The sequence below is a fragment of the Mytilus galloprovincialis genome, chromosome 2, assembly GCF_965363235.1.
Source record: "Mytilus galloprovincialis chromosome 2, xbMytGall1.hap1.1, whole genome shotgun sequence".
Classification (NCBI taxonomy): Eukaryota; Metazoa; Mollusca; class Bivalvia; order Mytilida; family Mytilidae; genus Mytilus; species Mytilus galloprovincialis.
In genome coordinates this window covers 85,454,598-85,480,905 of record NC_134839.1, presented here as the reverse complement: position 1 = coordinate 85,480,905, position 26,308 = coordinate 85,454,598, and the positions used below count along the sequence as shown (strand labels likewise).

The 26,308-nt window shown below is 31.7% G+C and overlaps 1 protein-coding gene and 1 long non-coding RNA gene across 8 annotated transcripts in view; both read left to right on the top strand.

The window, feature by feature from the left end:
* LOC143064676 (outer dense fiber protein 2-like) overlaps positions 1-26,308 on the top strand; it is a 52,535-nt gene that overhangs the window by 4,799 nt on the left and 21,428 nt on the right. For 6 of the 7 annotated variants that reach the window (XM_076237673.1, XM_076237675.1, XM_076237679.1 and 3 more), the window contains exons 3-10: positions 1,037-1,180; positions 3,186-3,332; positions 6,630-6,817; positions 20,532-20,661; positions 21,391-21,597; positions 23,617-23,688; positions 24,931-25,047; positions 25,729-25,844. In XM_076237673.1, coding sequence (XP_076093788.1) covers positions 1,037-1,180; positions 3,186-3,332; positions 6,630-6,817; positions 20,532-20,661; positions 21,391-21,597; positions 23,617-23,688; positions 24,931-25,047; positions 25,729-25,844 — 1,121 coding nt within the window. Of the gene's footprint in view, positions 1-1,036; positions 1,181-1,793; positions 2,004-3,185; positions 3,333-6,629; positions 6,818-20,531; positions 20,662-21,390; positions 21,598-23,616; positions 23,689-24,930; positions 25,048-25,728; positions 25,845-26,308 lie in introns of those variants that run through there. The other variant, XM_076237677.1, reaches the window with a different exon arrangement.
* Positions 11,365-13,299, top strand: LOC143064678 (uncharacterized). The gene is made up of 2 exons (XR_012975306.1): positions 11,365-12,238; positions 12,880-13,299. It is a non-coding gene; the product is annotated as an uncharacterized LOC143064678 (long non-coding RNA).

Genomic DNA, 26,308 nt, shown 5'->3' with positions numbered 1-26,308 from the left:
CTCCATCCAAGTCAAAATTTGTAAAAGAAAAACAATTATAGGTCAAAGTACAGTCTTCAACATGAACCATTGGCTCACACTAACAACAAGCTATAAAGGGAATATTTTTGTTTATTATTCCCATACTGACACAGACAAAAAAGCACTGGAAGAAGTTAAAAAAAATGTACACATATAAGTAAATAAATAATGTTTGAATTATCTCCCCTTAATTTTCTCAAAAAATTTACTTGTATAAATTTTTCTTACAATCCCATAAAGGTCCTCCAGTTTTGAGATGTAAATTCATGCCTTTAATGATTTTTCCCAGGTTTGCTCATTTTTTTTTTTTATTAGAGTTCAATGTTTCATCTCATTAATTCAACAAAGAAACTGATTGCGCAAACATCTTAAGTATTTGGCAAGGCCTTCAAAAATTGCTCCTTGGGGTCTTGTAAATGAGCAGTGTTCTGAAGATAACAGACAAATGGGATTTTCATCATCCATGAAATTACAGACATCTGCAAAGGGCAGATAATTTAAAATTCTATTAAAGCAATTCAATAAAAGAAGATGGGATGACTTTTTTATTTCTACAAGTAAAAAAATCTGAATGTCTAAAGGACATAACTCAGACAATATTTTTTTACCTATACAAGTAAATAAAATTCACTTGTATAAGTATCCTACAAATTTATATAAGTATATTAATATCACTTCTTCAAGTAATTGATAATAACTTGTAAAAGTAGTACCCCTGACTGAAGTAATGTTTTTAAAAAGAATCAGAATTTCCTGAACATAAGAAAAATTAAAATTTGATATTAAAACTTGAAAATCCTTTAGAAGTTCTTGAGATAAAAGCAAAATATAATAGATACAACATGTACTGTACCTCATCTTCTTATTTTATACTGAGCTTTAAACATTTTTATATGTATACAGATTATATATTTGCTCTACAATTAAATTATCAATTATATTCAGTGGAATAAGGAAGAATGCCTTATTACATTTTTACCTTCATTCAAAAAATGTAATTTCTTTGTTTTTCAAGACCTCAAATACAAATCTTGCTAGAGCATCATCTGGACGCACCAAAAAAACATGTAGTGCCAAGGCTCGAGTGAAAAGTGCCCAGTCAGGTCCATGGGTTCCTGCTCCCGCAAAGTCATCAAGTCGTCAAAAGGTCACATGGCAGGTATGTACAATAATTTTAACAAAAATATCATTATAACATATGTAACAATTGATGCATTTGCTTGAATATTTTAAGTAATTGTACATACCAATGTACAATAGATGAAGTTCACATGTTTATTTGTTTGAACTAAGTATTTAGCATTGACCTTTTCTGTCTTTATCTCTCACATGTCCATACTTTATATAGCTGTCCATGTATAAATATGTGAGTGTGTCAGATATCTTCTCTATTAAATCAATTCACAAACTGTCTAGGATTCTGGAATGGTCTTTTGTCTGGTTGGTTGGAAATAAAAAGTCGAACACTTGTATTGTAAATATTTTTGTTACTGAAAAAAGTTTTGATTGCTTATAAATCAGAGTTTGACCAAACCCTTTTAAACAAAAAGACAGAAGGAGTCAGATTAGAGATTTCTTTTCGATTTATTTCAATTAACTTTTGCTGCATAAGTTACAACTTCTTAAATTATTTGTTTAGCTGATGCATGAAAAAAAGAATTGTTTCATTTATTAGACTTCAACAGTTCTTACATTATATTTCATTCAATTTATGTTTATTTTTATTGTTGAAGCAAATTTTGCTATAAAATTATTGAAGTGTCCTGTTTTTAGTTTTCTCGATATCAATGCATTATTCTTCACAATTGTGCTGCCATTTTCAGGATCAATATTGTTCAGTTTGTAAGACATGGCCATGTCGAGTGTTGTCTCCAACACGATGTGCAAAGAAGAATAAATATTGTTCAGTTTGTCAACATAAACCTTGTCAAATCGTAACACCAGACAAGAAAAAAATTTTAAGATTGTTTAAAAACTACAAGGTAGTATAAGCATGGTTGTCTGTGGAAAGTTTTATATGTGTCACAGTAAATGTGATTAACTTTACATTTATTTTTTTAAAATAAAGTAACTAGCTGTGCAAAATATGTTGGATGTAAAAGCATGATAAATAATTAGTTTTGCATGATTGCAATGAAGGTACAGGGGGGGTTCAAATATTGCATTCAATACTATTGAATGACAAACAGATGTACAAATTTGTTTGGACATCCAGTATTTTTATTGTAAAGCTTATAGCTTATGTTTGCATTGAGTAGTCAGTCATGGTAGCTGTCTACCATAACTCCCTACGCTAAAGACAGTATGGTATATACTATACAGAATTTTAACAAGGTTGTATATTGGTGCTTGGTATATTAGATGGTGTCTTATGGGCATGTGGTAAAAACTGTTCCTGTTAATATTATACGAACTTTTGTGCTGTGGCAGGTTGGGCATAATAAAGTTGTATGAATTTACCACATCTCATTCTATCAATTGTAATTATCTGAAAATTCAAGATATCTGAAGAAAATAGAATATGAATTAATGAATAAGATTCCAATAAGAACCACAAATGACCTGATACAATTTAACCTGCTTTCTGTCTGTCCAACTTTAAAAAAAAAACAGCAATTGTTTGAAACAGTTTTTGTTGTTGTCATGGTTGTAGTAGTTTTTATTTTCACATATGATGTTTGCACATACTCCATGCATAGCACATGTGTACATGTTACAAGATGGCAGTAAATATGAAATTAATCCCACACTAAAGTCTGCCTTGATTCTAAATTGAATAAGCCTGTCAAATATTGTGTTCTTTTTTCTATCTATGGTGTGTACAGAGGATTAAATCATATTTAAAAAAAAATCAAAATGCAAAAATTGGAATCATAGAATCTAGGCTTTCTAGAAAATCTGTTGTTAGAGCATGGACATTTTATTGTGACTGCCAGCCATCTGGTTTAAATTTGTTGTCTAATCTACTTACTACTAAGAATGTCATACACATCCAAATGACAAGTTATAATAAAAATGAATCTAAATTAAATCTTCATTGCCTATTAATCATTTATATTTTGTTATCTTGTGTTTCAAATTAAAGAGTAAGAAACCATTTCTGTGTTTGCCTTTTAAACAATGAAATGGTATAATACAATATAAAAACTATTTTGTCTTTAAAGGGTCCTACTCACAGACTTGAAATAAACCACCCTACCAGAGTGGAGGACCTTTCTACAGATGAGGAAGAACAAGTCCATGGTCAAATGAGAGGTTATGAAAAAAAAATAGACAGTCTCATGACAGAGGTTGGAACTCTCAAAAATGAGGTACACCATCATTGAAGAAAACATATTTATAACTTGTCCTATTGTTATTTAATTGACTGTTGATGATATAACATTGACATAAGGATATCAACATAATGTGGAATGATATATACTGATTTTATTTTCCTTTACAGCCTCTTGTTCCATTGTTTTATTTTTAACAACTTATCACATAATCTAACTTACCAATGTTAAATCCTGCTGTGACTACAATTATCAAAAATGTACACACACCATTCAATAGCATGATGTTACTGCAGTATGATTGTTTAATGTTGTAGTCAAAGTGGCATATATTATTGCTTTTCCTTCTTTCATAAATTGTATGTTTCAATCAATTGGCTAATATTATTTGAAATCATGTTTGTAGTGCACAATGTTGAATGTACATGGTTTATTGTGTTGACTTGTATACATCAATTTAAACAACATTTTTCATATTGCACAAGTTTTTTGAATAGTTTTTGTCGAGCCTGCAACTTTTGTTGCAGAAAGCTCGACATAGGGATAGTGATCCGGCGGCGGGGGCTACGGCGGCGGCGTTAGCTAACTTCTTAAAAGCTTTATATTTTAGAAGGTGGAAGACCTGGATGCTTCATACTTTGTATATAGATGCCTCATGTTACGAAGTTTCCATCAGTCACATGTCCAATGTCCTTGACCTCATTTTCATGGTTCAGTGACCACTTGAAAAAAAAGTTCAAATTTTTTGTAATGTTGAATTCTCTCTTATTATAAGTAATAGGATAACTATATTTGATATGTGCGTACCTTGCAAGGTCCTCATGTCTGTCAGACAGTTTTCACTTGACCTCGACCTCATTTCATGGATCAGTGAACAAGGTTAAGTTTTGGTGGTCAAGTCCATATCTCAAATACTATAAGCAATAGGGCTAGTATATTCGGTGTATGGAAGGACTGTAAGGTGTACATGTCCAACTGGCAGGTGTCATCTGACCTTGACCTCATTTTCATGGTTCAGTGGTTATAGTTAAATTTTTGTGTTTTGGTCTGTTTTTCTCATACTATATGCAATAGGTCTACTATATTTGTTGTATGGAATGATTGTAAGGTGTACATGTCTAGCGGGCAGATGTCATGTGACCTTGACCTCATTTTCATGGTTCAGTGGTCAAAGTTAAGTTTTTGAGTTTTGGTCTTTTTATCTAATACTATATGCCATAGGTCAATTATATTTGGTGTATGGAAATATTTAATGATCTTTATGTCAGTCGCGCAGGTTTTATTTGACCGTGACCTCATTTTCACGGTTCATTGCACAGTGTTAAGTTTTTGTGTTTTGGTCTATTTTTCTTAAACTATAAGTAATAGGTCAACTATATATGTTGTATAGAAGCATTGTTAGCTGTACATGTCTGCCTGGCATGGTTCATCTGACCTTGACCTCATTTTCAAGGTTCATTGGTCTTTGTTTAGTTATCTTGGTTAATGTTAAGTTTATGGTAGAGTTGTTATAAAGCTTAGCTTTTTACTTAGGACTATCAACATAATATCAATGATTAGTATAGAAGGCGAGACATTTCAGCGTGTGCACTCTTGTTTAAGTTTAATCTGATGTTTGATATTTTACATTTAGAAGAAAGAAGAGGTAAGCCAACAAACACTCTGGCAATTGTGGTCATTTTAATTCACATATATTTGTGGTCAGTTTGAACAAATTCTGATTTCAATTAAGAATTGGAATTTATACATCATTTGGTCTCATTGGCAATCATACCCCATTTAAAAAAAAATTATTACTGGGGTAGATTTTTTCATCAATTCAAGTAAAAACCCGTGTTCCAGTATAATTTTTTTCAGTAGACAAACGTTTCATTATACAGGGAAAGCAATGTACATAAGCAGCTTTTTCATATACAGTTTTGAATGTTGTTTACATATGATTACTAATAGCTATAGGGATATTCAAACTTTAAAAACAGCTCATCTAAGTTTTTCAAGAAAACAACACTGATATCATCAACCTGGTTGTAGAAATTTTGAAAGCACTGCATTTGAAGTGGCCTCATTGTTTTAAATGAAAGTCAGTGAAAATAATAATACTATGAAAATATCCTCTGTATTGTATTCCCGTAATGAAGTAATATTAACAGTTTAAGTTGTCATTCTTTATAAAAATGTGTATTTTTTCCATTTAAAAAATAAATGTAATAGTATCAGTAAAAGTCTATAAGTAAATCAGTCTGTAAAAAAATAACTAGAGGTTGGTGTATTTTTAATGTAGCTGATTTCATATCTATCTTGTAGAAATCTAAAGGAAAACGAAGGGTAAAGCTAGTGTTGTTTTGATGTGGAATTCATCGTTTAATAACTATTTAATAGAAATGTTTCTGAGCTTGAGAAAACCATCTTTTGATTTAACAGAATGCAAAACTTTTTCTCTTGTCATAACTTTTAAATGGTTCATTTATCATAAATGAGGGTGAAAGATAGTTTCAAATTAATTTGTTCATATTTGCGTTTGTTAAACTGGTAGGTAATTAAGTGAGTTGACGTTTTGTGGTCATATCTTGCTAGACTAATTAACGCGTTAAGTTATCCCTTTATTTTACTTGTATTAGACCCAACTGTTTTGGAAATAATAAAAATTATGCCCACTACCATGACTGGGAATGGATAATATTTATGTGATTGGTCCTGATTATTTGTCTGCCTATCCATCTTTCTGTCAATCCCCCTATCTCATCATGTTTATTGTCCATGAATTAAGTAAGTGCAACTCAAACTCTGAGATGAATTTCTTTAAACTTTAAATAAGGGTAAAATAAAGGTAACTAATTCAGCTCCGTTATTTTTAAAGAGATATGATTAACAAATAAAGATTTGTTTGGTGCATTATATTGAATTCATTTTGTTATGTAACTTCTAACCTCTTAATTAGAATGAACGAATATTGATAAAAACTTATCTAGAATGTTGTTTGCATTTACGAAAAGCTAAATTATATTCATAGCTATAAGAGGTTTTGGTTTGAATGTGTGGCTTATGTGTTCTGTGGTGTTAATGTCAACATTTTGGTAAACATTTTTGTTTGTTTGAAGAAAATTGTATTTTGAATTGAATTTTCATTTAATCACTCAATGTCTCTATGTTTAAAGGTTGAAAACATAGATTTAAGAAAGATGAAACAAATTAAATCAACTTAACTTTCTTGAAAATAGTGCTGTAGCATTAATGTAATTAATGGCAGCATATTATTACTTTTCCAAAATGATAGCATTACATAGTTGTCGATTAACTTGAACTTTAGTAAAGGTTCTTTTGACACTTTTTCAGGTAGAGCTACAACACACATATAAAGAACTAGAAGAAAGAGAAGATATGTTAGAGGCATCCAAACATGTGATGGCTGAACAATCCAGAGAACTAGACAAAACAATGGATGAGTTGACCCTAACAGAAAGAGAGAATAGACTTTTGAGGAAGAGTGTAGAATTATTAGCAGATGAAAAAGACGAAGCAAGGTAAAGTATAATAGAACCAATAAGCAGATTAAGATAAATCTTATTGCTTTTAAAAATAGAAAATTTCTGTGTAATAAGTTGTTTATTTAGTTGTGCGCTTGGTAAATATTAATGATTCAGGAAAACTAGGAATATAAGTGGTCAATTAAGAAATAATTGATGCAAGTTATATTTTATTGTAGTTTTAACATGGGTAGGCATTATATTCGTGATTATTTTTGCCTGAGCCAAATGTCCCATGGGTATAAGTGTAGAGCATTTGGGTAGACTATTCAGTGAACCTCCCTTGTTTGTTTGTAAACAAGCAAACAACTGTCAATCTGATTTTTGTCGAGCCTGCAACTTTTGTTGCAGAAAGCTCGACATAGGGATAGTGATCCGGCGGCGGTGTTAGCTCACTTCTTAAAAGCTTTATATTTTAGAAGGTGGAAGACCTGGATGCTTCATACTTTGTATATAGATGCCTCATGTTACGAAGTTTCCGTCAGTCACATGTCCAATGTCCTTGACCTCATTTTCATGGTTCAGTGACCACTTGAAAAAAAAGTTCAGATTTTTTGTAATGTTGAATTCTCTCTTATTATAAGTAATAGGATAACTATATTTGATATGTGCGTACCTTGAAAGGTCCTCATGTCTGTCAGACAGTTTTCACTTGACCTCGACCTCATTTCATGGATCAGTGAACAAGGTTAAGTTTTGGTGGTCAAGTCCATATCTCAGATACTACAAGCAATAGGGCTAGTATATTCGGTGTATGGAAGGACTGTAAGGTGTACATGTCCAACTTGCAGGTGTCATCTGACCTTGACCTCATTTTCATGGTTCAGTGGTTATAGTTAAATTTTTATACGACCGCAAAAATTTAAATTTTTTGGTCGTATATTGCTATCACGTTGGCGTCGTCGTCTGCGTCGTCGTCGTCGTCGTCGTCCGAATACTTTTAGTTTTCGCACTCTAACTTTAGTAAAAGTGAATAGAAATCAATGAAATTTTAACACAAGGTTTATGACCACAAAAGGAAGGTTGGGATTGATTTTGGGAGTTTTGGTCCCAACATTTTAGGAATTAGGGGCCAAAAAGGGCCCAAATAAGCATTTTCTTGGTTTTCGCACTATAACTTTAGTTTAAGTGAATAGAAATCTATGAAATTTTGACACAAGGTTTATGACCACAAAAGGAAGGTTGGGATTGATTTTGGGAGTTTTGGTTCCAACAGTTTAGGAATTAAGGGCCAAAAAAGGGCCCAAATAAGCATTATTCTTGGTTTTCGCACAATAACTTTAGTATAAGTAAATAGAAATCAATGAAATTTTAACACAAGGTTTATGACCACAAAAGGAAGGTTGGGATTGATTTTTGGAGTTGAGGTCACAACAGTTTATGAATTAGGGGCCAAAAAGGGCCCAAATAAGCATTTTCTTGGTTTTCGCACTATAACTTTAGTTTAAGTGAATAGAAATCTATGAAATTTTGACACAAGGTTTATGACCACAAAAGGAAGGTTGGGATTGATTTTGGGAGTTTTGGTTCCAACAGTTTAGGAATTAAGGGCCAAAAAAGGGCCCAAATAAGCATTATTCTTGGTTTTCGCACAATAACTTTAGTATAAGTAAATAGAAATCAATGAAATTTTAACACAAGGTTTATGACCACAAAAGGAAGGTTGGGATTGATTTTTGGAGTTGAGGTCACAACAGTTTATGAATTAGGGGCCAAAAAGGGGCCCAAATAAGCATTATTTTTGGTTTTTGCACCATAACTTTAGTATAAGTAAATAGAAATCTATGAAATTTAAACACAAGGTTTATTACCATAAAAGGAAGGTTGGGTTTGATTTTGGGAGTTTTGGTCCTAACAGTTTAGGAATAAGGGGCCCAAAGGGTCCAAAATTGAACTTTGTGTGATTTCATCAAAAATTGAATAATTGGGGTTCTTTGATATGCCGAATCTAACTATGTATGTAGATTCTTAATTTTTGGTCCCGTTTTCAAATTGGTCTACATTAAAGGAGATGTGACATGATTTTTTTTTTTTTTTTTTTTGAATAAATAAATATTTATTTATACATAATTACCCCCAAAAAACATCGATAACAATATAATTATCGTTTAAATGGATAAAAAATAAATTTAAATGTATCGATCTGTCGACATACTAATTATGCATATTTCAATCCCGGAAGTCACTCAGAACGAGGCTGTGACGTCAGTGGTTACATCAGTCATATTTGACTGACGGGTGTAAAGGCATAATAAGCGCAATTTCATATTCGAATATCTTCCAACAAAACCCATGACAGTGATTAAAAATGGTTCTGTGTTCTGCCAGTAGATGCAACAATAGGCATAAGGACAATTTGATTAAAAAAAAAATCCGTTTTCTGAGTAACCCGCAGACTAGTCAGGGGCGGATGCAGGAATTTTCGAAAGGGGGGGTGCTAACCCAGGGCACCCAGGGCAAAGGGGGGGTGCAAAACATATGTCCCGATACAAATGCATTGATCGGCAAAAATAAAGGGGGGTGCGCACCCCCGGAACCCCCCCCCCCCTGGATCCGCCACTGCTAGTCCCAGGAAGAGATAGGACTTCCTACCAAGCACTAGTCATATAGACTTTGTTCCGCCCACTTTACAAATGCATGTTACGATCGTGAGCCAGAAGTTATGAAGAATCTCGAGGGATGTCATACCATGAAGCCAAAACTTCGTCCAAATGCGGTACCTGACATTCCATTGACACAACCAACAACAGCTGAGCCCCACCTAAGCGGGGAGCTTGTGAGAAGCGGAGAATGGCTGAGGAAGAAAAAAATCTGTCTTCGCAAATATTTTTTGCGTCCCTTATTAATAATTTTTTTAATAGTTTAGTCATATTTGTGTATAATTTTATAGCCAAATATATCTCAATGTTTAAAATTTGGTATTGTGTACCTGCGTGTACCTCACTACCTGTTCACGTGTGCAGGTGTGTACACTGAAATTGGACATAATAAATTAAGTCATCAACATCGATCAGAAGTTACAGGTATGCGGCACACTTTCTCTGTAGTGCTGGGTTACCTTTGAAGTTGAAAGCTACAGGTGTCATGCCCCCGGGTGGTGATATATATATGACATCGGCAATAGGCACTATTGCGTAACATGCGTCGAATCTGTGTACATGATCACCTGCTGGGTGCACAGGTGAGGTTGGAAAATATACTAGATCAATGGTTACAGATATAAGTTACGTAATGCATATCTGTTTAACCTGTTTGAATAAACAATAGGCAATACCTTACTGACGGATATGGGGGTTTACAGAATAGAGAAAAGAGGACTGACAGTGCAGCTTAAAAAAGGGGGCGGATACAAAATAATGTGTTTGTGAATTTACTTAGTAAAGAATGGAGTATCTATAATAATATTAGATAAGCAAAATAAATAGAGAATTAAGAAGAAATGCTTCTAAAGTAAAAAATTAATAAAAAAAAAAAAAAAAAAAGCCTGTCAGTCCCCATAACTAATACATAACCTGTAGTGGGTACATAAATTTCCTTCTGAGTTTTCTAATAAAAATTAGGCAGGTATGAAAGGTGTATTGCAATAAGTTATTAGTACTTACCTATTCTATTTGTTTATTAAAAATCATTTTATTTCTTAATAAAAAATAAATTGTGAAGAGATATCAAGTGATGCTTTTAAAATGACAGACCATTGATGCAAGGTTATCGTGGTGAAAAATTATATGCAAAAGGTGACTTGAATGAGAAACAAATATTTTGGCTAGTGAATGTATGCAAGTCTTTATATTGCATAAGACATGGAGATGAATAACATAGTTTCAACTTAAATAATGCAGATAAATCCAATTGATACAGACCTGGGAGTAGTAGATAATGTATAGTATAGACTGAGTTAGTTAAAACATATTTTACTTGCTGAATTAAAGCAAAAAGGATTAGACACAAGTAAATCATACTTATGAAGTCTTCTCCATAATACAATATAAAATTACAATAATAGTATGATATAATGGACATGCATATAAGGAAAACAGTTTATAGAATAATACTAGCTTTCATATGTAAAAAAGAGAAAAAGAAAGTTTGAAAAGTCATATGATTCTGTGATGGTGACGTGTGTACTGAATATGATGACAATGATGTTCCGTGCCAGTAACAATAACCTTTATCAAGGCATAAAAAATGTGTTTGACCATTTTATGAAATTTTGAACATGTTTGAAAATTTGAATATTTTGTTCATTCGAAAGTTCCATGTGTCCGCAAATTAATAGTTTTGTATCTAAAACAATGTTTTCGGATAGCCAGTTGAGATTATTGAATAAGGTTTTTCTACATAGTGTGTATTTTGGACAAACAAAGAAGTAATGGTAGACACCATCAATATCTGACTCACAGTGACAAGAAGGATCATTTATAAATTTATAATATTAGCTCTAAATAGATCATTGTTTAAGAATGAAGGGGAACATCTCAATTGCGTTAGATGATATTCAATTTCCTTGGACCGTACAAATGAAACGTTTCAATTTTACATATTAGCCTATCGTTTTTTAAAGGCAGTGCTTTAAGGCCTGACTTTCAAGTCATGAGGTTAATCTTTTCATACGCAATCTATGCAGGGGGTCTTTTGGCCAGAAAAAGATCCGGAAATGTTCGAATTTCTCCTCTTCTTTTTATGGTATGATATGGTTTTTGTTTCTTTCATTTACATTGGGGACTAAAGAAACGATCAGTGTGTATTGTTCGTTTTATAGAACTTGTTATTAATGTGTATTTTGCATTATAAGCAGTCAACCTGACTACAAACTATCATTATTTGTATTCCGTGTGGAAAGAGGTCGGGTCAATTTCGAGTGTTATCTGAGATCTAAAGATTTTTTAATTAGTTCAGACGTTGATATAACAATGAAAAGTCGACTGAACATGATTAATATTGCATCTTCTATAATTCAAAGCGGAATTCAGTTTATAAACGAGAAACCGTAAAGTGTTTTCAATTTCGGTATTAGTTATGTATGTTGTCTACGTATTATCCTGGTTCCCGGTACTACGTTCCGGGTATTAGCTATTTGATATATCTGATGTGTAACAGTACGATCAGGTACTAGCCAATCTACGTGTGTATGTGTACATGATTTCCCGCCAAAATGACCGACTTACAGCTATGGAAAAATAGTCCATAAACGTTCCGTATAATGATATGCAAATTCATAATTAATCGTAACTTTTTTTATCTTTATTTAATAAATATAACAAAATGGATTCCACAAAATTGAAAATAGCATTATTTTACGAGGATTTCTAATATTTTTTTCACTTCCGGGCGTAGTAATACGTATGTTTTGAAGGAGCTCGAAGAAATTGACAAAGTGAATTGAGAAGGAAACGGATAGATATACGTTTTTGCTATCAGGTAAAACAATTTATATGTACAGAAAAAACACATTTACTTCACACAAATAGTACAGGCTTAAGCATTTTATTGTCTTATACACGACTGTAGTGTAGTGTTTAAACGACGGCGGTGACCTACAAGGTACGGGTCATACTGGGTCAAGTCTAAATATGTAAACATATCCACGTGCTATTAGGTAGAAAGCATCGTAACGCAATATCTGCAATTTTTTCCTCCTCTATACATCGTTTAACCAGATATATTTCTCTTTCAAATACACTTAAACACGGGTTGTATGTACGTATCTTTTCTAGTGTTTTCTTGTCCTTATTAAAGTTCATTTGTTGATGTTTAAATATTTTTGAACGACTGAACACAGGAGTGAATGAATGCAACAATGATATATACTGAAGACTTGGGCTGTACAATGATAGTGTACGTATATCATACTGATAATTATTCTAGCAGTAATTATGTTAATTTAGGATGTAATGACAGGAATTCATGAGCTATGCCTCAGGCTTTCTGAAAAAATATCAATGACAATGTAAACAGGAACAAAACATTGACACGAATGATGCTCTCTTCTATGTTATAGTTATTTAGGTATGTGTGTTGCACAAGTTTCAAAAAACTTAAGTTAGAACACTTTTTTTCAGGGCACAAACCCACTTTAAAGAGACTTGTCTACTGCCATACCAATCCTATTTTCATGCACCATTTGCAAGCAAGAGACTGAATGGTTTGCAAAATTAAAAATCAGGACGGTGTCCAAATAAACCAAAAGAACTAAACTGGATGAATATTGTAGGAGAAATCTAGAGGAAAGTTTTGATTTGTGAAATTGGTTTTCCTGAAAAGTCATTCATCCTAGCCTGCAGAAAGGAACTATAACTGTCCACCACCAACTGACGAGCTAATGTTGAGCTTCACATATGGAATTACTCAAATACCATCAATGTCTATGTTTTCAGCACAGATTTCACAAGTTATGACACAGCTGTGCTTTTTTTTTTATACCTGTTAAAGAGTTGTATACTAAATTTTATTTTTTTTATCAATAAATATATCTTGTGTCATTTAAGAACTTGTATTTTGCCAAAAGATGCATACTAGTGAATGAAAGTGGTGCAGTTCATTTTGCTTTGGTACATAGAATTGAATTACAATTGTTCATGTTATTGGAATGCATATAAAAATAAGGAGATGTGGTACAATGTATATACATGATATTTAGTGAGTTTATCAAGCAAAAGTGAATAAGAAATAGGTATAAGCAGTTACAGGTACTACTGTATAATCTCAAACAATGAGAAAAACTCATACCGTAAAGAGAATTTCATATTTACAAGTAATTTTTGTTTTTGCGTTGAATAATTTTCTTCTATTGTTTTAATTGCAAATATGGGAAGTGGTTAAAATGCTAATGAGACAGCTGTTATGGCCACAGAGCCTTAATTGAAAACTTCTTTTTCATTCATACCGGTAGATTTTGCCTGGAGTTAGAAACATATCTGCCAACTTTTCAAAATGCACATCGGGGTTTTACGTGAAAGATGGTTCATAGAGTCATACAAAACCTTCAAGGGGGCCTTCAAATGGAAGCAGGACAAGTCGCCCCACTGGCTAATCGCCCACTTTTAAAAAAACCGCCACAAACTGATTTATCAAATCGCCCCACATGTGAAATTGGTTAAATCATGTTAAATATTACTCCTGCCAACCCGCCCTACTTATAAAAAAACGGTAATATTTAGATTAATATATATATATATAATTAAAAATAAAAACTCGCACCACTTTAATGAAAACTAATCTACACAGAATACAAACAAACCGAAAATTTATTTAATTACTATTATTGATATACTGAAATTATAATTCTAAAAAAAAAATGTATTGTTGAAGAATAACTAAGTTTTGAAGCTTAGTTATTTGCATAACAATTGAAAAGAAACCTGTTAATTGTATCATAATGCAATATAAGGAATTTAACTTATATTCAACGGGATAACATCTTTTTCCATAAGTGGGGAGAGTGGCAAGACCTTTTCAGCTTTTGGTCTTCGGTGCTGTGCGGCTTTGTGCCTTTTCCACTTTCGATCTTTTATATCTGGGCGTTATGTTTTCGGGTTTAGTTTTCTGTAATTAGTTAATACTTCAGTTTCTTTATGTATATCTCTTTCATATTCATTTGATAAAATTTACTGTTTGCAATAGCATGAATTGTTCTATATAATAAGAATGTTCTTATCCCGGGCATAAAAACAATGCCGTATTTGGCGAAACCTTTTCAACTTTTTATCTCCAGTGCTGTACAACTTTGTACTTTTTTCTCTTTCGATCTTTTATATCTGGCCGTCACTTGTAAGTCCTGTGTGTTTTTGGCGTATTGAATTTTAAACCTGATGCTTTTTGTTATCTATTAATCATGTTTTTCTTTGTCTAATATGTTCTCCTATTTATTTGTATTGTAGTCCTGTAATATGTTGTCATTTCAATGTTATATTTAACTTTGCCATTAAAGTGCGAGGTTTGGCATGCCACAAAACCAGGTTCAACCCACCACTTTTATTCCCTTTAAAAGTGTCCTGTACCAAGTCAGGAAGATGGCCATTGTTATATTATTGTTCGTTTCTGTGTGTGTTGCATTTTAACGTTGAGTCGTTTGTGTTTTCTCTTATTTTTGAGATATTGAGATCAGACGTGGCACGGTACTTGTCTATCCCTAATTCATGTATTTGGTTTTCATGTTATATTTGTTATTCTCGTGGTGTTTTGTCTGATGCTTGGTCCGTTTCTGTGTGTGTTACGTTTCGGTGTTATGTCGTTGTTCTCCTCTTATATTTAATGCGTTTCCCTCGGTTTTAGTTTGTTACCCCGATTTTGTTTTTTGTCCCTGGATTTATGAGTTTTGAACAGCGGTATACTACTGTTGCCTTTATTTGGCATTACTAAATTCATCCTGGTTAATAATATATTTATCTAGATTTCACTGATTTCCATTAGGTGGGACCAGTTAGCAGGAGTAATATTAACGGAATTTAACTTATATACAACGGGATAACATCTTTTTACATGAGTGGGGCGAGTTGGCATTAGTAAATTCTTCCTGGTTAATAATATATTTATCTAGATATTATCGTTTTCTATAAGTTGGGGCAAGTTGGCAGGAGTAATATTAAGGGATATAACACATTTCACAAGTGGGGCGATTTGGTTATCCAGGTTGGGGCAGTTTTTTTTTAAAGTGGGGCGAGTTAGTGAAAAAGTGGGGCTATTTGCTAATGGGGCGATTTGTCATGGATTCCCTTCAAATATATTCTAATGTGGTTTTTGGCTTCTTCATGCATAAACAAGCTCATTGCCATTGTTGAATTAATTGTTTTCTTTAAAATAGTCGACAAAATTGCTCTTACAAAATTTCCATTTGGGAGCCTCGAGCTCGATGGGGGAAATACTCTGCAAATACTGACAGTTGGCAGGTATGGTCATCAAAAAAGTTGATGTGTTACTATGTACATTTACCATTATGTTACTTGATGTTCTTGCTATACACACAGTACAGAGACTAGTCAATCTTTGTGAACTTCTTTTTATGGGAGTCATAGAATATGTGTATACAATCAATAATTAAAAATAGTCTATTTATATTGAAAAGGAAAAGTTCTTATATGTCTAAAGAAGAGGGACGAAAGACACATAAGGGACAGTCAAACTCATAAATTTAAAGCAAACTGACAAGGCCATGGCTAAAAATACATTTCATGGCGAGGCACAGAAAATATACTGTAAACAGTAGACTATAGATATAGGTGAACTAGGTACAAAAGAACTCTAAATCTTAAATTCTACAAACCACCTCTGTTCTATGGAAGATAATGATATAACTCGACTAGAAATACACACAACCTGTAATTAACTGCCTTTACAGCGCTTTCGCGCTTTGATTTAATTCTTTCTGTTATGCATTACTACTCTCTGTTTTCTGTCGTGTAGATAATCCTGAAACCACTTCAATAAGTTTCCGTCAATACCATAAGCTTTCATTTTACATATAAGGCCCCTATGCCAAACTTTGTCGAAGTTGAAGAGAAGTCACAAAATACAAAACAATTTATAGACTGAGGATATACCACACGGAAATAATATCACAAAAAATAAGCCAGTACTCATAGAACATTTTCAATGGGATTATTACGGAGGAGAAAAAGACATATGAATATATATTACTGTTTTAAATCTTTAAATCTTACTTATAATACCCCCCCCTGTTATGTCATACTTATTACACATTTATTTGGGGCAGCTTTAGTAATTCAAATTTTACTAAATTTTACACCCAACACTCTGTAAGGTGATAGGTAATTTAAGACGATTGTTGAGAATTGTTTTTAAATTTTAAGAGAGTGATCTTGAAATATTTTATTTTATTACATTTATTCATTTTCGAGTTTAGGAAATTTTTCATGAAGCTTGATTAATAAAAAAAAAATTAAATTTAAATCATGCAAAGGATATAATTCATGCCACAGTGAAGCCATTTATAGATACCAAACCACTTTGACATGTTGTTTTTATAACAATTATTTGATCATTATTGATATCTATTTTGAATAAATTTTAGTAACAAAGTTACTTAATATATAATAGATCAAGAATTTTGTATTTTTTAAAATTATTTTTTCTTGTTATATGAAAAATAATTTCGAAAATAAATTGTGACTTTTTGTCCTGTGAATTTTTGTCCGTGACTTTTTGGCTGTGACTTTTTGTCCTACATTATTTATGACCTGTCTTTTTGTATTATTAAATGTAATTCAATTACCTGTTAAACGTAAACATTTCTAAGAAATATCTCTTTATTTTTGGTGAAATTAATTATTGATCTTTCAAGCAATGCCGATATATGCTTGAAAGATCGTCAATGTCGGATGACGAATTTATATCTTCTACTTGATTATTTTCAACAAGTAACGGCTCAAACTGATACGGTTGAATATCTAAAGTTTAATAATTGCCTTGAAAACTGCTGTCAACACCGTCCATTGTTTAATTATACAGGAATATGATCGACTTCGTCCTTTTTTAGACATTTTCTCAGATTGTATCCACTGACGTCATCACGATCACGTGACCGGTATCTCATTAAAAATCAAAGATTACGACAAGCGCTGGATTCTTTGACCATTAAAAGTCCGTTAAATGAGGTTTTGACAAGAAAAAATTATTACAATATGTTATTTGACCAATATTTATTAATTAATTAAAAAAAAAAAAAAAAAAAAAAATTGTGTCACGTCTCCTTTAAGGTCCAAAGGGTCCAAAATTAAACTTAGTTTGATTTTAACAAAAATTGAATCCTTGGGGTTCTTTGATATGCTGAATTTAAAAATGTACTTAGATTTTTAATTATTGGCCTAGTTTTCAAGTTGGTCCAAATGGGGGTCCAAAATTAAACTTTGTTTGATTTCATCAAAAATTGAATAAATGGGTTCTTTGATATGCCAAATCTAACTGTGTATGTAGATTCTTAATTTTTGGTCCAGTTTTCAAATTGGTCTACATTAAGGTCCAAAGGGTCCAAAATTAAACTAAGTTTGATTTTATCAAAAATTAAATTCTTGGGCTTATTTGATATGCTTTATCTAAATATGTACTTTGATTTTTGATTATGGGCCCAGTTTTCAAGTTGGTCCAAATCAGGATTCCATATCAAGTATTGTGCAATAGCAAGAAATTTCCAATTGCACAGTATTGCACAATAGCAAGAAATATCTAATTGCACAATATTGTGCAATAGCAATTAATTTTCAATTGGAGTTATCTTTCTTTGTATAGAATAGTAGTTGATAATATATATGTTGGAAATTTGCCAGACATGACTATGATGTCATTTTTTATTTTTATTTGCCAATAACTTTATGTAAATAACTTCATTGGAAATTTGCCAATATAAAATGTTGCTGATGAAGCTTTTTTTCCTTATCTTATCTAAAATGTTTTTAGATAATGTATGTTTGACATTTGCCAGACATGACTATGATGTCATTTTCTATTTTTATTTGCCAATAACTTAATGTAAATAACTTCATTGGAAATTTGCCAATATAAAATGTTGCTGATGAAGTTTTTTTTATTGTTTTATACAATAAACAATGTATATTCACTTTTACTACCAACCAATCTTTACCATTCAGTGATAACAAGCACTTTATTTTACATTTTAATATTTTATGATGTATTTAAAAGAGTAGTTATTGTTGCAAACTCCATTAGAAATTTGAATTGATATCAGTTTTGGAAAAAGGGAAACAGGGATGTGAAAAAAAGGAGGGGGGGGGGGGGGGGTTTAAATTTTTCTCATTTTAGATTTCATAAATAAAAAGAAAATTTCTTCAAATATTTTTTTGAGAGGATTAATATTCAACAGCATAGTGAATTGCTCAAAGGCAAAAAAAAACTTTTAAGTTCATTAGACCACATTCATTCTGTGTCAGAAACCTATGCTGTGTCAACTATTTAATTTAAGATTTAAAAAGTTTGAAGAAGAAATCTTTAATTGATTTGTAAAATCTTGACATTTGTTTTGTGTAAAAAAAAACCATGTGATGTCAAAAATTTGATCACAATCCAAATTCAGAGCTGTATCACGCTTGAATGTTTTGTCCATACTTGCCCCAACTGTTCAGGGTTCGACCTCTGCGGTCGTATAAAGCTGCGCCCTGCGGAGCACCTGGTTGTGTTTTGGTCTGTTTTTCTCATACTATATGCAATAGGTCTACTATATTTGTTGTATGGAATGATTGTAAGGTGTACCTATCTAGCGGGCAGATGTCATGTGACCTTGACCTCATTTTCATGGTTCAGTGGTCAAAGTTAAGTTTTTGAGTTTTGGTCTTTTTATCTAATACTATATGCCATAGGTCATCTATATTTGGTGTATGGAAATATTTTATGATCTTTATGTCAGTTGCGCAGGTTTTATTTGACCGTGACCTCATTTTCACGGTTCATTGCACAGTGTTAAGTTTTTGTGTTTTGGTCTATTTTTCTTAAACCATAAGTAATAGGTCAACTATATATGTTGTATAGAAGCATTGTTAGCTGTACATGTCTGCCTGGCATGGTTCATCTGACCTGGACCTCATTTTCAAGGTTCATTGGTCTTTGTTTAGTTATCTTGGTTAATGTTAAGTTTATGTGACAGTTGTATTAAAGCTTAGCTTTATACTTAGGACTATCAACATAATATCAATGATTAGTATAGAAGGCGAGACATTTCAGCGTGTGCACTCTTGTTCAGGGATAGGAATTTTAAACAACCAGCATGAACGGTTGTCATATCTAGGTCAAATATGTCAATTTGGAATTGCAACACATTACAGTCAAGATAAATGAATAGTAATAACATGTGCATTATTTAAGAGTTTGGCATTGCTTTAAGTTAATGAAATATATTAAATGCATGCCAATTTGATAATATAGGGTTATTGCATGAATATTGGGGAATATTGTCCCGAGTAGAATTTTATATTGCACGAGCTTGCGAGTGCAATATATGTTCTACGAGGGACAATATTCCCCAATATTCATGCAATAACCCTTTTATTGTATAGCAATATAATATTTGAAAGTAAAAATTGGTTTCAACTAAGATTTAAACGTTGATGACGTCATGAATTTTGAAGATTTATTGCACTAGTGCAATATTAGAATTTATTGCACGCTAACTTTTGGTTACGTTCTGTGGGAAATATTATATTGCTATACAATAAAATTCTTTATTCTGCAGTCAATATACGCATGTGCAAACAAACTTTATTTGATTTAGAGCATGGGTTTATTCTCAAAGCGAAAGAAGCATGTCATATTAGAATGAAATATAAAAGTTCAATTGGGTTGTATGCAGACTTTAACAACCCATTTTAAGACCTATTGTTTGATTGTTTTGTACAGACAAAATGTGTCATTGTGATACACGCTTGTGACAGTTGGTAGTTGATTTAATCAAAGTACTCTGTTTTCAGTTTAACCTGGTATATTTTGTCATCCAAAACATAACTTTAGAACCAGTTTTGAGTAATTTTGATTACATTGTTGGCATTTTGTTACTACCCTATAACTGAACCAGAAAAAAAGTTTTACAAATTCTTGTGTTCTTCTTATATAAGTGAAAATTAGTAAAGCATTAATAATAAATAATAAATATGTATTTTGATTGATACTTTGATAGTAGTCCTGTTACATATAATTTCTGAAATGGACCAAGCTTAATAAAATTTTGTAAATGAATATTTTTATTCCACAGATATGATACAGAAATATTAGGTAGTGAGAGAGAAAGGCTGATGAAGAAATTAATTGAGACAGAAATGGATGGGCAGGCAGCAGTAAAACAGATAGGAGAGTTAAGAGATGCTCTCAGAAGACTCAGAGAGGTACACACTTTTATAGTGGAAGTTTTAATTTTGATTGGTTGCCAATCAGTAGCCTTTACAGCTAACAAATCATGACAAAATTACTAGTGAGTCATGAACAAACAAGTGTAATTTATTAGTTATTAATCTTTAAAATAATAATGAAACATTTTTGGGATATTATACACATTATTTTACTTTTGAACTAGTATAGTTAGAAGATAACAAAGATTTGGTGCATTTTCAAGCCTAAATGCCACTGAAAATCCTTTACCAGACACCTATGATCCAAAATTTTTCTGTGAACAAAAAGTGCAATGGTTCATTACAGATTTCATAGAAAGGAAAGTTTTCTCGATCAAGGGCTGCAGCCAAAGACAACTATGCTAAAAACTTAAATGGATTATGAATATTGGACAAAAACTGACATTACAACATAAATAGTGCCAAGTTAAGACATCATAACTACATAATTTATAATGTGATATGACAAAAAAAGTTGTTGTGTATTACTAGTTAAATATAACAACTATTTCTATGTAACCATTGTAGAATTTTGTCCAGATAAAAGACAACTCTTAATTCATAGAGCCATTTTGACCATTGGTGAACCAACTCCTTCATAAATTAGAGGGGGATTAAAGATTGTTAATTTTAGGAAGCTTTTTTTTTAAATCATTCAATATCATGACACATAATTGTTTTTCATTTCATTTCATTTGTTTTAATAATTTTATTTTCGAATATCAGGAAAACCGAATTTCATCTTCTGACAGCACTAGACTTTCCAGACACAAAGATCTTTTAATGGAAAAGATGGCAGACTTTGAGGCTACAAATAAAGCCTTGAGGAGAATACTAAGAGAACAACATGAATATGAGGCAGCTGCTATCAGACTTGGAGAACAAAGGGATGTTCTACTGAAGAAACTAGCTGATTCTGATAGAAGAAATGAGGTAAATTGATGTTGAATCATGCATTGGTCAATATTCTTATGGACAAATAAAATTAAAATTATGATGCTTAAATGCCAGCCTGATATGAAATGATGTAGTTTCCATCCCACTTAACTGTAAAAGTAATATTTTGTTTTTATAACATGTACAATAGCAGAATTAGTAAAATTATTCAATCATTTCAAAATTATGTACCGTCTTTTGGTGTGTATAATGCACATTTGTGTATAGTGCGCACCCCCTTTGTGGTCCAAAAATGAGAGAAAAAAGTTTATTGGTCATATGATACTCCTAGACATTTTCGGAAAAGTTACAGTTTTTAAATGGACACCAATGTGGGAGAATTCTGAACGGAATACGTAATTATTATGAAATTGAAAGTATTCTAACAAATGAATAAGAATTTTATTAGATTGAGATATTTTAATCCAATTTGTTTGATGATTCTAGCTGTTAATCGGGATTATCACACCCTAATCAACGGGTCTAATCGATGTCAAAACTAATCAGTGACAGGTTGACCTTGTTCCTAATTAAATTTGTTCAGGTTACAATTATGGGATTATCATGTTTTCAATCATAATTTCGTGAATGGTTTTCAACAGTTGTTTAAAAGTTAAAAAGTTACAAAATAAAAAATTTATTTTTATGCCCCACCTACGATAGTAGAGGGGCATTATGTTTTCTGGTCTGTGCCTCCGTTCGTCCGTCCGTCTGTCTGTGCCTCCGTTCGTCCGTCTGCTTCAGGTTAAAGTTTTTGGTCAAGGTAGTTTTTGAAGAAGTTGAAGTCCAATCAACTTGAAACTTAGTACACTTGTTCCCCATGATATAATCTTTCTAATTTTAATGCCAAATTATAGTTTTGACCCCAATTTCATGGTCCACTGAACATAGAAAATGATAGTGCGAAGTTCAGGTTAAAGTTTTTGGTCAAGGTAGTTTTTGATGAAGTTAAAGTTACATCAACTTGAAACTTAGTACACATGTTCCCTATGATATGATCTTTCTAATTTTAATTCCAAATTAAAGTTTTGACCCCAATTTCACGGTCCACTGAACATAGAAAATGATAGTGCGAGTGGGGCATTCGTGTACTATCCATTTAAGTTTTTTGTGAGGATATAAAGTTATAAAAAAAACTTTGATATTGCAATGTAATCATAAGTAATCTAAAGTAATCATGATTACTTCAAAGAAAAGTAATCTAATGTAATCGATTACATATGAAATAGGGTGTAATTGTAATGTAATCGATTACATTTTATTAGCAAAGTAATTGTAATTTAATCGATTACATTTTAAAGTAATCGACCCCATCCCTGGTACTATGGACACATTCTTGTTCCTAATAAATTTTTCATAGAGTAAATCTTCACTTTACAATATTAAGTCACATGACTGACCCACATGACTTACAATCACCTGATCAATACATTAGAAAAAATGGTGGTTTATCTTTTCAAAACGAGCGTGGTTTATTCAATTTTCATACACTTTTCTTCAACTCTCTATGATGAACACGTACAAAAACAGTAAGTTATGATAACAAGGAACACAGAGGCTTATTTAATTGACAGCAAAAACTTTATTGTGTCTTTATTAAGACTTGGCAATTTTCCCGATTGCAAAACAGATGGACAAATTTACACAATAAACGTAACAACAAAAGATATAAAATGTATTTTATTTGAATAAAACATGACAAATCAAGAACAATACGATACATATTACAATTTTAACATGTCAAACATAAAAACAATCGAAGTTTTAGCAAAAAATATTCCGTACTCTTCACTTCACTTCGAAATTTCTTTGTCGGATTTTGGACCTGAAAAAAAGACTAAGAAATTGTTTTTAGTCGTGTATAACATGCACACCTGTTACAAGAAACATGACCTAGGGTATAAATGTGCGTGTTATACATACCAAAAGACGGTAAGTTCTATTGATAGATGAATATGATGATATGGACTGAACAGTTTAATGTGTATTAGAATTAGATGTATATTTTTTTTACAGAGAATCCATATAGAGTTGGAGGACAGAGACAGACATATTAGAGAGTTAAGAGGTCAAATATCAGCTCAGCGGGTATGTAGTTGATATGTTTATGTTTTGCTAGTAAATCTTTTAGTTCTAGTATTTCACATGTAGGCAATGCTATTATTCTGCTAGAATTAGTTTTAAAACAGTTGCTGTAGGTCAGAATTTATAAAAGGAGTTTTAATAAAAAGAAAATTATCTATAGATATTCATTTTAATTCAAGTCATGTGCGCCTAATACTGAATTTTCCTAAGGATGCTTAATATGAGATTACATTTATTAGACCAAGATTAAAGATAATGATGTAAGTACTAAGCATATTTTACAGACCCACTGTTTCAGGTTGTTTCATTTAAACATACACATCATTAGAGAAGAAATATAAAAATAAGACCCTGTGATTATTTTATATTAATCACACAATAATTTAGGAAAAACCTATCTGTTATAAATGAAAAGAATATAGAAAAATATATTTGTTTTATTATTTTAGTTTTGCATGCAAAATCTTATACAACATGAAACATATCCCATTTAGTTTTACTTGACTTCAAACCAGTGGCTGTAAAACATTTCAGTGATCCTTTCAAATAACATTTACTAAATAATTTTTCCATTTAAACTTGTGGACAATGAATGTAACTTTAATGGATGTTATTTGTTAAATTGGTTTACTCTTGCATATAAACATTAAGTTTGAAAGTCTGAAACCTAAAACCAAGACTAATTTGTTAATTAAAGCTGCTTTTTAAAAATGTTTTAAGATTGCTGATGAATGAAGATGTTTAAAGGGTCTAATTTGAGAATATATTGCTATTTGAATACTTGAAATTGTTTTGGTCAGGAACTGTCTAAAACTTATAAGCAGTTTGTTTTAAGGCTTAGCTTTGCGTTGCCAGCTTTGTTGTAAATGTTAAGTTTTCTGATAAGGTACATTAAAAACGAGAACTCATAATTGTGTGCAATATATGAGGCTCTATCTTAGTTATGCTTCAGTGACTTAGTTCTTAAAAGTGTTATGCAATTTATGCATTCCAATTGTATCAGGAAATTACTGTTGAGAAATTTATACTTATTCCCCAAAATGGGAAAATCATTGTCACTATTTAGAATATTAAGTTCATAGAATTTTTAAATATATATATATATATATATACATATTGTATTTGATAAATGTATAAGCTAAGCCCCCACCATTACACTATGTATTAACTTTTAGTGCATAGTAAATAGAAAAGATGAAGAAATAACATTTTAAAAATAAAAATAATTCCTAATGTGTTATGTAGGAAGAGGTGGCTACCCTCTCAGGACTACAGCATTCCATTGAACAAACACGAGCACACTTACAAAAACAATTACGTCAGAAAGAGGCTGATTGTAACAGAATGGCCGTACAAGTTAGGGTAAGTTGTTTTGTTAAGTTTTATGGTACAAATTACTCAAGGTAAATTTTGAACTTAATTTTTGTTTGATTATATATTATAAGGTCACAATGAGGAAGATAACATGTTTCACCTTTCATTGTCTACCAGTACTTTTTCTTTATCTTGTCTACACATGTATCTGTGTATGATAAAAACCTAATACTTGTGTTGTGCAGATAATATATTTTGCTCATTTTTATTTCACCTCTACTTAATTTAAGGAAAATTATTTTGAATACACTTGACATTCATGAGTGTTACCTCCTCATATTCATGGTATTAGAACTATTAAACTTTGTAGGGATCCAAATACATGCTATGAGACGACTGTTTGGAGCCCCTATTTTATGGTTCATCAGTTTTGTTAAAAGATTAAGTTTTATACTGTTTGCACGCCGCCAAAAATATAATAAATGATAGTTAATTATGAAAGCAGCCTCAACATGAGTTTACTTCCTCAGAAATCTATCTATGGCAGCCACAGTAATATTTGTTCAATGTAATATGCATTGAATTAATTGAAATAATATGTTGATATTTTGTGCAGATGAGTTTAATGTCTTTAGAGTAAGTGTCCTTTTAAACTATAACAAAAGGAAACACTCACTCACTGGGAGGTTTATTTGAAATATATAATTTACTTATGATTTTATTTTTCAGACTGTTGAAAGTTCAAGAGCACAAGATAAGATAGAAATAGAACATTTGACAGAGATGTTGGCTAAAGCTAAAGATAAAGCAGAGAGAGATAAGGAAGCTTTGAAGAAGGCTACAAGGTTAATAATATATAATAAATAATGTGCATGATTCTTCCATCACTAGATACCTTCACCTGAGCAGTTATTCCCAATTACCTCCCTTGCATTTTTCTTGTTTAGACCATTTTTTTTAAAAACTTCCATCTGTATTTAAAAGCATTTTTTTTACATTCAAGATTAGAATAACTCAAAAAGTGGATAATCAAATATAGAAAAAGGCAGTAAATGCTAATAGTTTTCACATGACAAATATTAGTGTAAAAAGCAGGACGTTGAAAGCTCTATCCTTTAACTTTGTGTAAAAAGCAGGATGTTGAAAGCTCTATCCTTTAACTTTGTGCAAGCAAGTCTAAAGGGTAATGTGATATAGAAAACTAAACTTGTTAATCATATGGACTAATATCTATCATTTGGTTTTGGATATTTACATTATAATCATTTGGTGAAGTATGATACAGTAACAGAAGATTGGGATTGATGTA